This window comes from Oncorhynchus gorbuscha, linkage group LG02 (genome assembly GCF_021184085.1).
Source record: "Oncorhynchus gorbuscha isolate QuinsamMale2020 ecotype Even-year linkage group LG02, OgorEven_v1.0, whole genome shotgun sequence".
Lineage (NCBI taxonomy): Eukaryota > Metazoa > Chordata > Actinopteri > Salmoniformes > Salmonidae > Oncorhynchus > Oncorhynchus gorbuscha.
Genome location: NC_060174.1, coordinates 60,671,970 through 60,687,417, shown reverse-complemented (window position 1 = coordinate 60,687,417; position 15,448 = coordinate 60,671,970). Strand labels below are relative to the sequence as shown.

The following is a 15,448-nucleotide window of genomic DNA, read 5'->3' as shown; positions in this document are numbered from 1 at the left end:
GCTTTATGTTTCCAAAAATCCCAAAATTCTCAACACCAATTTTACTGAGCACGCCTAAGCTGCACAAAAAGACATAGTTATTGCAAACGTTTTACTATTATAGTGTATAGTAGCAACACAGTCTCTTTTGAAAGTTTTTCTTGAGTGTTTGAAAATCTGAAGTGTGTGAACTTCAATGGAACCAAATGATTTCTGTTTTTTGTCTTGCCTTCAGTGTAAGAAATGCTTTCAACTGAAACGTACTGTAACTCTTGGCACGCTCAACACCAGCTTCATAAGGTAGTGACCTGGAATGAATTTCAATTAACAGGTGTGCCTTGTTAAAAGTTCATTTGTGGATTTCTTAATATTTTTGAGCCAATCGGTTATTGTGCGGAAAACTTCAAGAACTTTCAAAGTTTCTTCAAGTGCAGTCGCAAAAACCATAAAGCGCGATGATGAAACTGGCTCTCATGAGGACTGCCACAGGAAAGGAAGACTCAGTGTTACCTCTGCTGCAGAATATAAATTCATTAGAGTTAACTGAACCTCAGATTGCAGCCCAAATAACAGAGGAGGCTGCGTGAATCAGGCTTTCATGGTCAAATTGCTGCAAATAAACCACTAATAAAGGACACCAATAAGAAGAAGAGACTTGCTTGGGCCAAGAAACATGAACAATGGACATTAGACCGGTGGAAATCTGACCATTGGTGGATGAGTCCAAATTTCAGATTTTTGGTTCCAACCGCTAAAGGTGAATGGATGATGTCCACACGTGTGGTTCCCACTGTGAAGCATGGAGGAGGAGGTGTGATGGTGCTTTGTTGGTGTCACTCTCTTATTTATTATATTCAAGGCAAACTTAACCAGCATGGCTACCACAGCATTCTGCAGCAATACACCATCCCATCTGGTTTGAGCTTATAATTAGACTTCAACAGGACAATGACCCAAATCACACCTCCAGTCTGTGTAAGGGCTATTTGACCAAGGAAAGTGATTGAGTGCTGCATCAGATGACCTGGCCTCCACAATCACCCGAACTCAACCCAACTGAGATGGTTAGGGATCAATTAGACCGCAGAGTGAAGGAAAAGCAGCCAACAAGTGCTAAGCATATGTGGGAACTCCTTCAAGACTGTTGGAAAATCATTCCTCATGAAGCTGGTTGAGAGAATGCCAAGAGTTTGCAAAGCTGTCATCAAGGCAAAAGGTGGCTACTTTGAACAATCTAAAATACATTTTTTAAAGTTTTTGGTTACTACATGATTCCATATGTGTTATTTCATAGTTTTGATGTCTTCACTATTATTCTACAATGAAGAAAATAGTAAAAATAAAGAAAAACCTTGAATGAGTAGGTGTGTCCAAACCTTTGACTGGTACAGTATATATATACAGTGCATTCGGACCCTTTGACTTTTCCACATTTTGGTACATTACAGCCTAAGTCTAAAATGCACTACATAAAACATTGTCCTCAATCTACACACAATACCCCATAATGACAAAGGGAAAAAAGGGTTTTATATTTTTTTTGCACATGTATATTGTAACGGCCCTGGGTTTATAAGCACAGAAATAGACTCTGCCGCACGAGCGTGCTTTTGCGGCACAGTCGATAGCGCGCCGGACCTCGGACTCGGAGGTCGAGGGTTCGAGACCTGCTCCCTGCTTTTTCATTACAATGTAAAAAAATGAAATATCATACTCACGTAAGTATTCAGGTCCTTTGCTATGAGACTCGAAATTGAGCTCAGGTGAATCTTTTTTTCATTGATCATCCTTGATGTTTCTACAACCTGATTGGAGTCCACCTGTGGTAAATTCAATTGATTGGACATGATTTGGAAAAGCACACACCTGTCTATATCAAGGCTCGCATAGTTGACAGTGTATGTAAGAGTGAAAATCAAGCCACGAGGTCGAAGGAATTGTCCATAGAGCTCCGAGACAGGATTGCGTTGAGACAGATCTGGGGAAGGGTACCAAAAAATGTCTGCAGCATTTATTAAGGTCCCTAAGAACACAGTGGCCTCCATCATTCTTAAATGGAAGAAGTTTGAAACCACCAAGACTCTTCCCAGAGCTGGCCGCCTAGCCAAACTGACAAAATCGGGTGAGAAAGGCTTTGGTCAGGGAGGTGACCAAGAACACGATGCTCACTCTGACAAAGCTCCTCTGTAGAGATGGGAGAACCTTCCAGAAGGACAACCATCTCTGCAGCACTCCACCAATCAGGCTTTTATGGTAGAGTGGCCAGACGGCAGCCACTCCTCAGTAAAAGGCACATGACAGCCCGCTTGGAGTTTTCCAAAAAGGCACCCAAAGGACTCAGACCATGAGAAACAAGATTCTCTGGTCTGATGAAACCAAGATTGAACTCGAAGGCCTGAATGCCAAGCGTCACGTCTAGAGAAAACCTGGCACCATCCCTATTGTGAAGCATGGTGGTGGCAGCATCATGCGGTGGGGATGTTTTTCAGTGGCTGGGACTGGGAGACTAGTCAGGATTGAGGGAAAGATGAACGGAGCAAAGTACAGAGAGATCCTTGATGCAAACCAGCTCCCGAGCGCTCAGGGCCTCAGACTGGGGCGAAAGTTCACCTTCAAACAGGATCACGAACCTAAGCACACAGCCAAGTTTTTTTATTTGTAAAAAAATGTGCAAATATTAAAAACCTATATTTGCTTTATCATTATGGGGTATTATGTGTAGATTGATGAGGGGGAAAACGATTTAAACCATCTTAGAACAAGGCTGTAACGTAACAAAATGTGGCAAAAGTCAAGGGGTCTGAATAATTTCCGAATACACTGTGTGAGTAGACGCAACCCTAGATTTGTGTCAGGGATATATCTCGTGGAACTATGAAATAGTATGAATAAATTCCTCAAAACACGTTTCAATCATTTCAATCATTTAAAAAAAATGTTGGTAACCCCTTTTATAAAAGCGATAATTCCCTCAGAGCCTGTGTTCGTGCCAATATATCCTACAAACACCGGCTTCTCGGGCATTATCACTTAAATATATACTGAGTGTAGAAAACATTAAAGACGACCAGATGACCAGGTGAATCCAGGTGAAAGCTATGATCCCTTCTTGATGTCACTTGTTAAATCCACTTTAAATCAGTGTAGATGAAGATTTTTAAGCCTTGAGACATGGATTGTGTATGTGTTCCATTCAGAGAGTGAACGGGCAAGACAATAGCTTTAAGTGCTTTGAACAGGTGATGGTAGTAGGTGCCAAGAACTGCAACACTGGTTCGTTTTTCACGCTCAACAGTTTCCTGTGCGTCTCAAGAATACCCCACCACCCAAAGGACATCCAACCAACTTGACCCCACTGTGGAGTGTTATGCTATGGATTTCATTGACTCCACATAACCAGTCCCGGTAAAGGGTATAGTTTCCCATGCATATAACTTGTCTTGAGGAAGTCGAGTGTGTATACACATACCCAAAAATGTGCATATTAGCTTATATTTTTACTACCAGGAAGTGCTGAATTTTGCACAGATTTCTTGAAAACATAGAGTCCAGACATCGCGAAACACGGTCAAGTTACTTTTTTGCAATTCTGGAAGATGACACCCTCCCTTCATAACCACAAAAACTAACCATAAAAAAATAAGAATTCAGAAGAGGGGTTGGATATTAAAAAAGGTAAGGCTGAGTGATGACAATCCACAGGTGAATAACTGTCATTTATGCTGATCTTTCATGGACAGTTGCCCCAATTTACCTCATTCCCCATGTGTGTGACTGTTTGGGACACTAGGGGGTACCCTTGCACACAATTCATTAACAGAGTTCTAACGAAACAGCCACTCGGGCTCCATCTCAGATTGACCCTCACCGACATCCTCCTCTCTGTGTGGCCACGTCACGTACTTTCTATAGCCCGTTCTATTACGTCGTTATGAGCCAGGCAGCTTGGAGTGTGGCTCGCTGAGAGTAACTTCAGACTAACCCGAGACCAACGTTTCCTTCTAATAAAACCCCTCAGAGATACAATAGGTGTGAAAACGAGGTCCACTGTCAGATAAAGAATTCTCCCTACTGTGCTCTCAGCAAAGGACGTTGCTGTATTAACCTTTCGGGCCCTTTCCCAAACTTTCATGAAAGCTCCTGCATTTTACAAGACGCCTGAGGGCTATATTTGTCTGAGACCAAATAGTTTGAGAGGCCTACTATATTTAAAGGAATTACAAAACAAAGCCAAAATATAAAGGCTTCGCTTTCAGAGTTGCCATCTGAAAAGTGTTGAAACCTCAATCTCTAATGGGTACATACAGTAACGTAGATCTGTCTTGGTTCTATGATAATGGTGTTTCGGTTCGTGTTTTCCTGTGAAACCGTTGAGGGCCCCAGGCCATGGCCCACAGTGTATGTTGGAGAAAGACAACATTCCATCGTGTTTCCTGCCATTAATCCAGAGCAGGTTCCTGGGAACCTGCCTGTCACTCACATCGCAGAGATTTACTGGGTCTGAGGCTGGATCTGAAAAGCTTCCGCCTTGTTCTCATGTCTCACCTGCAGCCTTTGTCTGTAACGTTACACACTGGGATGACATTTCAATGACCTTTTGTCTTCTTTTAGTTGGCAGAATAAAACTCATTTTCCGGCATCTGTTGCCCGTCAACCCTTCGTTGTGATTAGATCACATCTGCTAAGAGAATCTACAGAGATCTATTGCATCTAACAGCGTGTCGTTTATGAATCGCGTATACCAACTTCATGCTTTACACATCCTTCAAATTTGATACGTGCACATTTAACGTGCCAATCCAACCCCAAAATGCAGCGTAGATTTGATCTACTTTATGGTTATTGTCTACCAATCCAGCCATATTGTAATCCCCTTTCCGTCACTCCTTAGTCTTTGCCTCATTGTAGAGTTCACGTTTGTGAGTTGCGTTAGGTGCGAGCTCCAACACGTCCCCAATAGTAAGGGATCTACCGCACACAGATCTCTCAGATATGCACTGGCAAGACCTGCTACTGTGCACTACAAAAGCCTTGATCGCCTCCAGCACTAAAGGCACTAGCAAGATTTGTAACTCATGAAATCTGACATTTATAAAAAAAAAGGGTATGTGGAGAGAAGAGAGTTGTGGCCCGAGAGAGGAGCTGCTCATCACTACTGTGTCATGCAGAATATTGTCTAGTCTACAAACTGGAGCAATCTTTGGTAGTCCCAAGGACGAGCTGTTGAGCTTACAGGATACGATGGCCAGCTGCTGACTTTCACCCTGCAATACCACTCGTCTTCCATTTACTTTCTCTGTTACTCCAACTTAGAGACAATTCATATACAGAACACTTGTGCTCCGGTTGTACAGTATGTTATGTGAGTGTGTCTCAGTTTGAAAACACCCCCCCCCCCCCCCCCCCCCCCTTCTATCATCCGGGAGAAAACAATGGGGGAAACAGAGCAGTTGTTTGGTGGAAATGAGTGTTTTGGCTGTGGGAGAATTGAATTAGCCAGATATTGTAGATGGGGAGATGTTCATTAGGAGCGGGATAAACATGGCCCTACTTCAGAGGATTGAGCCCATTAAGTGTAATGACTGTGGCTGGCCAGAGCCGAGCCATACTCGCTGCTTGGCTGGCTGTCCCCACGCCAGCAGCATGATGACGACAGATGTATAGCAGTTGTACACTAGGTGGACTCAAACAACCGCATTCAACAAGTAAGATGTGAGATTGCTTTGCAGATATTGATTAAAGATCATTGCATCAATACACTCTTCGGGGGAAAAAAAAGGTGCTATCTAGAAAGCTAAAAGGGTTATTTGGCTGTCCCCATAGGAGAACCCTTTGAAGAACCCTTATTGGTTCCAGGTAGAACCCTTTTAGTTACAGGTAAAAACCCTTTTGTGTTTCAGGTAGAACCGTTTCCACAGAGGGTTCTACATGGAACCCAAATGGGTTCTACCTGGAACCAAAAAGGATTCTTCTGTCGGGACAGCCGAAATACCCTTTCGGAACCTTTTTTCTAAGACTGTACCAAGGAATCAGGGAAGTCAACTTCTCAGCATAGCCATATTCAATGACTCAAAATGTGTAAATCCTTTCATACAGCATAGTAACGCATAGCCCTATCTGTACTACTAAAATAAAAACAATTGCCATTTAGCAGATGCTTTTATCCAAAGCAATTTACAGTAATGCATGTGTACATTTTTTACATATGGGTGGTCCCAGGAATCAAACCCACTACCCAGGCTTTACAAGCACTATGTTCTACCAACTTAGCTACAAATGACCACAACTCCTTCTGCTGCTCAATCATCCATGAAAATAAACATTGCTGTACAGTTGGACTGACTATTCACTCACTAGACCACCATGCCAGCATTGACACCCATGTCAGGGATTTACAAAGACAGGCATGACATATCTAATGTTTACTGTAGACTGTCAGCGATGGGAGGGTCGAGGAGGACAGTAGACAATCACACAGCACATAGTAAGGGCGATCATGCAGTTTGGTAGGCTATGTTTTGATAGCATTGAATCATAGAATGAGTGCTTCTGCTTCTCCCCGCTTTACAGAGCAGTACAGTAGACCACCCTGAAAAGCAGGAGGCCAGGTGGTATGGTGATAAGAGAAGAGGCCAAGTCAGATACGAACACCTTTCTGGAGAAGCACATTGCCTCAGCATGTTACAGGGAAATGTACAGAGTGAGCATTTGAAAATAAGAGATTATACTCTAGATATTGAAAATATAGCACCTTAAAAAGTGTGCTCACCAAGCGTCAGAGACAACAGTACTCACTGGTACACAGGCTCACACACACACACTAACTCCCAGTCTGGAGAGGCGGTGGCAGCTACTCCCAAAACAGAGAGAGTGAAAGGGAGAGAGAGAAAGGAGGGCACTCTGCCGAGGGAGCCTGCCTGCTGTCACATGTGTCTGCGCTCACTTCCTCTGTACTCGGGCTTCACTGGAGACAGACACAACCCTACACTCTCTCACCCCATCTGGACCTGCAGGAGCCCCTATGGAATCTGGCCTCTCAATCTCTACACCTCTTTTCTGATTAAGATCATCTACAAGGATCTGATTCCAAATACAAAGCCTTCAGAGGGAAACTCAAGGGAGTAGCGATGGAAATACTTGGAATGAAACAATGAAAGTGGTCTCACATGCTGTACGAAGTGAAAGAAAATACTTCCTGGAGGAAAATGCTGTGTTTGAAAGGCACTCTACGGGGCTCATCTTATCTCAAGGTCAGTTCCTGGCTAAGGAACGAGGAGATCCTTGTGCTCTGTGGGATGAGAGTTCAACTGTGGGGCATTAGCTGATCCTTCATCATCTCCCCCTCGTCCTCCTCCCGCTCCCCCTTTCATCCCAGACACACCATGTGGATATTATCTTTAGTCCTTTGGATTCTCAATGTCACCAATCTCACTCGTGGTTATGACTATGATGACTATGACCCGGGTGAGGAGGACACAAAGGTGAGTAAAACTAAACAACTCGCTGCTGCTTTTGGATGTGTCATGTTGTACGGTACAGATAAGAATTGGCCAGACGAGGCTCTTTCCCGATGAACCGTCATTATGCTCAGAACTCTGATTTCAGTACAGAAATAAATAGGCATGTGAAGGTAATAGACTACTGTTATTGACTAAATCAGTTTGTTGACTAAATGAGTTGTCACAATAGTTTTTTTTTTGAAAGGAGACAGGCGGTTTCCTTGTTACTCGTCAGTGCTTTCACTACAGCGGGTGTGTCTTTAGTTGGGCAATAAAACATCCTCCTCGCCTTGTGCATCATTAAAGGTGAATGAGTTAGTCATGTTGTACCTGTCTACTTCCACTATTGAGGCGGGTAGTAGGCCATACCTTTAGACAGACGTCTGCCATTGAAAAGGTTGTATGGAGAGAGAGGGACTGTCAATTTGGACAAAAGGAGACGAGTGAGGTTGAATAGCAAAAGTGACTAGGGATGGTTACAATTGAGTTGGCTACCTTGTTTAAATTGTGAGGTAAACTGACAATGGGTTGTGTGTGATGATAAACACTCACCCTTTGCGATCGATCGTGTGGGAGGTATACACCGTTTATCTATTGGTCAGCCATGACCTCATGTTGCCAAGGGGATGACCTCATGTTGTGTGATCTGAGCAGGAGCTTACCGTCAGCCACAAGGGGTGACATTTGCAAGTCCAGTGGAACCCGAAATCACACAAGCGGCTTACATAAAAGGCCACGTTCAAAATGTGAATACTAAACAACATTAGAAGCAGCTACAGTGCCTTCAGAAAGTATGCATGCCCCTTGACTTATTGCACATTTTTTTGTGCTACAGCCTGAATTCAAAAAGTATTTAAAAAAAATAATTCTCACCCATCTACACACAGCACCCCATAATGACTAAGTGAAAATAGATTTTTTTGCAAATGTATTGAAAATGAAATACAGAACCATCTAATTTACATAAGCATTCACACCCCTGAGTAGAAAGCACATTTGGCAGCATTTGCATAGCTTTAAGAGCTTTCACACCTGGATTGTACATTTGCCCATTATTCTTTAAAAAAATGCTTCAAGCTCTGTCAAATTGGTTGTTCATCATTGCTAGACAACCATTTTCAGGTCTTACCATAGATTGTCAAGTAGATTTAAGTCAAAACTGTAACTCGGCCAGCATACCCTGACTTCTTGGTAAGGAACTCCCGTGTAGATTTGGCCTTGTGTTCTAGGTTATTGTCCTGCTGAAAGGTGAATTCATCTCCCAGTGTGTGGTGGAAAGCAGACTAAACCAGCTTTCCTCTAGGATTTTGCCTGTGCTTAAATCCATTCCATTTAATTCTCTCCCGTCCTTAATGATTACACACATACCCATAACATGATGCAGCCACCACTATGCTTGAAAATGGAGAGCGGTACTCAGTAATGTGTTATATTGGATTTGCCCCAAACATAACACTTTGTATTCAGGACAAAAAAAGTTCATTGCTTTGCTACATTTTTTGCAGCATTACTTTAGTGCCTTGTTGCAAACAGGATGCATGTGTTTTTTAAATATTTTAATCTGTACATGTGTACTTCCTTCTTTTCACTCAGTCATCTAGGTCAGTGGTGTGGAGTAACGACAATGTTGTTGATTCATCCTCAGTTTTCTCCTATCACAGCCATTCAACTCTGTAACTGTTTTAAAGTCACCAGTAGTTTCCTTCCTCTCTAGCAACTGAGTTAGGAAGGACACCTGTGTCTTTGAAGTGACTGGGTGTATTGATACACCATCCAAAGTGTAATTAATAATATCACCATGCTCAAAGGCATTTTCAATGTCTGCTTTTTATTTTTTTTACCCATCTACCAACAGTTGCCCTTCTTTGCAAGGCACTGGAGAACATCCCTGGTCTTTGTGGTTAAATCTGTGTTTGAAATTCACTGCTTGACTGAGGAACAGATACTTGTATGTGAGGTAGTCATTCAAAAATCATGTTAAACACCGTTATTGCACACAGAGACCATGCAACTTATTATGTGACTTAAGCACATGTTTACTCCTGGACTTATTTAGGCTTGCCGTGACAAAGAGATTGAATACTTATTGACTCAAGACATTTCAGCATTTCATTTGGTTTTAATTCACTTGTAAAAATAAAAAAACATGTTTGTTTTTTTTAGATAAAAAAACGTATTCCACTTTGACATTATGGGGTATTGTGTGTAGGCCAGTGACAATTCAGGCTGTGACAACAACCACATGTGGAAAAAGTCATGGGGTGTGAATACTTTCTGAAGGACCTATAACGTATATTTGAAAATGTCTGATAGTGAACTCAAGGCTTTCATCTGAAAATGGAGACCTTTGATTGTAACAGACATAATAACCTTGTTCCTTATCTCTAGGAAAGAACTTGGCTGATCTCAATGGAAAAAAATATGATCTTGCGTTGCTTTGTTTTCCCTGGGCTCAGACAGACACAGTGCTCCATACTGGCTCAGTTTCCATTCCATCCCTGACAGAAGTGACAGTCTAGCATTACCAAACTGGGGGAAAAAATAACAGCATTTGTTTCCATAAGAGATAATGACAAGGTAGCACCCAGGCTGCTTGGTGGGTGTTGATCTCTGAGGCAGAAAGTGATAATGTTACAGTGACGCCCTTAGGGTTCTTATCGTAGTAGTGACAGATTACAACTTAGTTACAGACAGTTCTGACTTATCAAATGGTCTTTATTACAAACATGTTTTTTTTCTATATGTTGAGATACCCATCCGTGTCATTTTATATATTATTTTCTACATAATATATTGCAGTGGATGATCAACATAAACTGAATTTTGGTAGATCAAAGATATGAATTTGATGTTCTCATTGCTCATTTTCCCAACTCCTCATCAGGCCCCACTGGTTGGCGAAGGTATTAGTGGTTTGGACACCGTCTCCAATGTGGACGAGCTGGTGGAGCTGTTGTACCCAGAGTACAGTCTGGTGCAGCACTGCCTACGTAGGAAAGCCTTGCGCACCTCCCCTCCTCTCCATGCTGAAGACGATATCTGGGCCTGGGGCAAGCCCAGGGAGCTGGCACTGGTCAAGTCTGACAGCACCATTGAAGGTAAGGCTCTTCAGTCGAATGGCCCTAACAACTGCAAACACCAATTGAGAGAGAACGTTGTCTGCCTATTTCACACGGGGGAACTGCTAGCGTGATAGCCCATTCCCCCCCCCCCCCCCCACAAACCCACAGATGGGAGCAGTACAGCTGTGTGTCGTTGTTAAAAAGGAGAGAGAAAAGCCTGTTCTTGTTTTCCTAACAGTTAAAGAGGCCCCTCACTCTTCCCTCCCCACTCATCAGAGACTGAGTGTTCTCTCTCTGCGCTCTAGTATAAACTAGCTGTGTCTGCTTCCTGATCACAGGAGCTCATCACAGAAGATATAGGCCCTACTGGAGAGCTGATTAAGGCTGAGTGGACCCTTATAACCTAAAGGACAATGATAGGAGGTGGCCTGGCCTCAGTTCACCCATTTACACAACAGACCTCCAGATGCCATTGAGAGAAAGTTGTAAAAAGGGCACATTACAAAACTGTTGATCTTGCTCCATTGCCTTTCATTGACCAGCCCCAACCTCTATGAAATGATGCCAGAAACAATTCAAAGAAAGGACATCAGAACCACAGACTAAAATTAAGCAAACAGTCAGCTCCAGTGACTAAAAGTCTTATGAAGGAAACAGTCACGCTGGACAATCAAACAGTCACGCTGGACAATCAAACAGTCACGCTGGACAATCAAACAGTCACGCTGGACAATCAAACAGTCACGCTGGACAATCAGACAATCAAACAGTCACGCTGGACAATCAAACAGTCACGCTGGACAATCGACCAGTGGCAGAAAGTAGGACATCAGATTAAATTAGAAGACATTAAACAATGATATTTTACAAGAGACATCCCAAGATGAAAGAGCTGGGCAAACACAGTCAAAGCCACTTATTGTGTCCTTCCATCAGACAATATAATAGACGTTTATTGGCCAGACGCCAAGTTGTCTAAAAAGTTCATATCATTAGGGGTTAGCTTTTCTCATTCTCCTCTCTTTGAGTATTTGCAGTCTGTTGTCCTCATATTCTGTTACCGAGATAAATTGCACATTGTTACGGTAATCATCCGACAACAGAAATTGCACTAAAAAGGGAAATTATTTGTTGAATTCAATCTTTTAAAACATGGACATTACTCTTACACAATGTGGCTTAGTGGGTGGCAGTGTGGTTCTGTGGTTAAGTTATTGGGATGGGCTTTCCAAAAGAAAATTGCCCTTTACAAATCCAACCAAATTTGTAGGTGGGGGACGCTGTCGATGAGGTTGCAACCAATTAGCGCAGCAATATAGCCTAATAATGCAACTACATTATTACCCGGGTGGCTGAAGATGGTCAACAACAGAATGTTCCCGACGATTCTATTCCACATTAGTCAGGATTAGTTATTATTCTCTAGACCTTGGTGGCCCTGTGTGGCTCAGTCGGTAGAGCATGGTGCTTGCAACGCCACGGGTTTGTTTCCCGCTGGGACCACCCGTACGTAAAACGTACGCACGCTCAAGTCGCTTTGGATAAAAGCGTCTGCTAAACGGCATATTGTATTATATCATCCCTGATAACCTGTCTCTTCTAACGCCACTCCATACATCCCCAGTCATTCTGGAGGAGATCCAGCGTACCATGTGTACTCCTCGGGAGGTGTGTCTGGAGGTGTCTAAGGAGTACCCGGAGAGCACCAGTCACTTCTACGTGCCTCGCTGTGTGTCTGTGCACCGCTGTGGGGGCTGCTGTCCCCAGGAGGGTCTGTACTGCACCAACACCAGCCACATCTACATCAACAAGACGGTGAGCAGCGGAGGACAAACTATCATTCGACATTTTAAAATGACGCTACTGTACAGCGTAACACTTTACATCAAGTCGCTCTTATACCCGCGTTGTACCAATGGCACAGCTTTAGTAACAACATTGTATTCAATAGATGCCGAATCCGAATGTTAGTCATTGACACTGTGTTGTTTTCCCCTGTGGCCTCAGCTGGTGGAGTTGTCTCACCGTGACCGCTCTATGGTGATGGTGGCGTTCGTCAACCACACGTCCTGTGAGTGTCTGTCCAAGAGGCCCCTGCACTCCGTCATCAGGAGGGCCGCTGCAGCTCACCTCACCGTGTGAGTGAGTAGTGAGGACTAGTCCACTTTAAGACGTAACCTCTGACGCTGCCGATCGAGACACAATGTGCGCACACACACACACACACACACACACACACACACACACACACACACACACACACACACACACACACACACACACACACACACACACACACACACACACACACACACACACACACACACACACTTCATTATTATTAAAGGCCCAGGGCAGTCCAAAAAATTGGTGTTTTCCTGTGTTTTATATAGACGGGTTGGCTGACAACGTCACAAAAATTATGCGTGCGCATCGATGGGTCCGGAAGCCTTGCCAACAACTGTAACCACTCCCAGAAAATGTATTTTGTTTATTTTTCAACAATTTTAATTGAAAATCATCACAGTAAGGTACTTAATTGTTACCCAGAAAATATTTGATATTGAGATCAAAATGGCTGCATTGGACCTTTAAGGAATACAGTATTTGGTTCATATTAAACAATATCGTCCAGTTTTAATGCAATGTAATAATATAGCTGACTGACTAAGCCAAGGATACTAAACTATTCCATCTAATCCTATTTTATGTGGACCAGCATCTGACGATGTAAGTGAATGAGCTAGACCATCAGCTATTCCGTCACAAGTGCTTTGCATGTGCATTTGCTTTTGAACTGAGGCCATGGAGAAGAGGCCATGTTTCCCCCTGCTCTCTCCTCGTCTTTCTGTGTCCAGCCTAACTGCTCCAGACGGCTGTGTGTAGGCTGTCTGCCAGGCCAAGGCCAGCAGGGAGGAGGGCCAGGGGATTCAGTTCCCTCTCACAGACCGCCCATGGTGTCCAGCCCATTCACAGGAATGCTTTGTGAGAGTAGCAGTCCCCCTAAGCCAAGACCTCTGATCTGATCCTGGCCTGTGTGTCCCTCCTTCCCTCTCCAGGTGTTCCCCGCCAGATGTTCCCTGCAGTACAGGACTGGCCTGGGACCCCACCAGCTGCCTGTGTGTTCCCATGGACACAAGCTCCTTCTCAGAGAGAGAGCTAGGTAAGTTCAACTAGCCCGTACCCATACAAACCCAGTACAGTCGTTTCCGTATGCCAACACCGAGAGATACTGTAGCCCATAGGTCAGGGAGTTGGTAAATGAGAATGATATAATGCCTCGCCGCATTGAAGTGAAATGTACTAAACCACATGTCTGTCTAGAGGTCAAGAAGTGACACGAACTAGCCTCTCTCCTCTCCACCATCTGTTGCAGAGCCCCTGGAGTCAGCTTTGCTGGAGCTGTGTGGCCCCAACAAAGTCCTGGATGAGGACAGCTGTGAGTGTGTGTGTCAGAACGGTCTGACGGAGGCCAGCTGTGGGCCAGGCTGGCGTCTAGACCAAGAGTCCTGTGAGTGTCTCTGTGAGGACCAGCCCGGCCCAGGGACCTGCCCACCCAACCAACGCTGGGACCCAGATCTGTGTGGCTGTGTGTGCCGGGCAGAGTGCCCCCGTAGTCAGCCTCTCAATCCAGAGACGTGCCTGTGCCAGTGCAGGGAGAGTCCTCACACCTGCCTGCTGCAAGGCAAGAGGTTCAACGCACACAATTGCAGGTAAAACAATTGACTCTAAAACACAGACAGCACAACAGAAGAGGGTGAAAGTTCAAACACTTCACATTTCATTAGGCCTCATGACACCGGTGGACATCTCCATTGCTATTTCTAGAAAACTATTCCCAGAACTATGATGCGGGTCAAAGTAATAATACGCGGTTGACCTAAGTGTGACAACTTGGGAACACATAGTACAAAAGCTATAACTGCTATAGCTACAGGTTATTTTAATTTGGCAAGAGCAACACACAACCTGTTCCACTTAAAGAGGAGACCGAGAGGAATTAAATAGACAAAACTCAAACTCAGTGTGAAGTCTGAATCCAGATACTGTATCATGAGCAATATGTATTTCAGGGGAATCTGTTCAAACGTAATGATAGTTATACAAAATATTATTTCACACTTCCGGATAATGACAAGACATTAATGTGAAGAACTACTCCAGCGTGAGAATTCATATCCTGTTTACGTCCCTTTACAATGAATCTGGATAAGCGAGGCAAGGCACCTGCCACATTTCTTTGGAATGTAGAAACCAGACTTTCCAGAAAGCACAGAAATCCCCTCTTGTGAGAGATTAAAAACAATGTTTTATGTTCTATCCAAACAGCGGAAAGAGTTAGAGCATGTTTTATCAATGAGACAATGGGGATTGGTCCGAGATCACACACACAACTCGCTTACACACGCAGGGTCATGCAAGTGGGTCACAGTTGAGTTGAAGCTACAGTACATTGCGTAAAACCAACTGTTCTATCGGTTTCTCTTCCCCTCCACCAAGCTGTTACCGGCTGCCCTGCAGAAAGCCACACAAGAACTGTCCAACTGGCTTCTACTACAGCCACTACGTCTGCCAGTGCATACCCAACCACATGAGGTCAGAGGAGTGGAACTGACAAAGCTGGTGTCACTAGCACTGGTGCCAAACTGCAATGTACTGTAACTGTATGGTGAAATAGAGCAGAAATGAAGGCTGACCTGAACACAACCATTGTCCACATGGGCCGGAATAGAGAAGAAGGTGTGGCAGAGAGGACACTGACCAAATGGTATTCTATACTCAACAATAATATAAACACAACATGTAAACTGTTGGTCCCATGTTTCATGAGCTGAAATAAAAGATCCCAGAAATTTGATATTTGCACAAAAAGCTTATTCCCCCCCCCCCAAAAAAAAAAACCCCACA

General features: G+C 43.8%; 1 protein-coding gene across 1 annotated transcript; it reads left to right on the top strand.

Annotated features, from left to right (window-relative positions):
* Nucleotides 1-6,877: 6,877 nt before the first annotated feature.
* LOC123993458 (vascular endothelial growth factor C-like) lies at nucleotides 6,878-15,448 on the top strand. Its single transcript, XM_046295631.1, has 7 exons — nucleotides 6,878-7,460; nucleotides 10,363-10,576; nucleotides 12,165-12,355; nucleotides 12,548-12,678; nucleotides 13,600-13,703; nucleotides 13,917-14,253; nucleotides 15,041-15,448. Exons 1-7 carry the CDS (start codon nucleotides 7,362-7,364, stop codon nucleotides 15,153-15,155), a joined length of 1,191 nt encoding a protein of 396 aa, XP_046151587.1. The 5' UTR covers nucleotides 6,878-7,361; the 3' UTR covers nucleotides 15,156-15,448.

Coding starts and splice junctions, on each gene's coding strand:
- LOC123993458 (XM_046295631.1), top strand. CDS start 7,362: ATGTGGATATTATCTTTAGTCCTTTGGATTCTCAATGTCACCAATCTC. Junction 7,461..10,362: donor CGGGTGAGGAGGACACAAAG/GTGAGTAAAACT, acceptor ACTCCTCATCAG/GCCCCACTGGTTGGCGAAGG. Junction 12,356..12,547: donor ACATCTACATCAACAAGACG/GTGAGCAGCGGA, acceptor CTGTGGCCTCAG/CTGGTGGAGTTGTCTCACCG.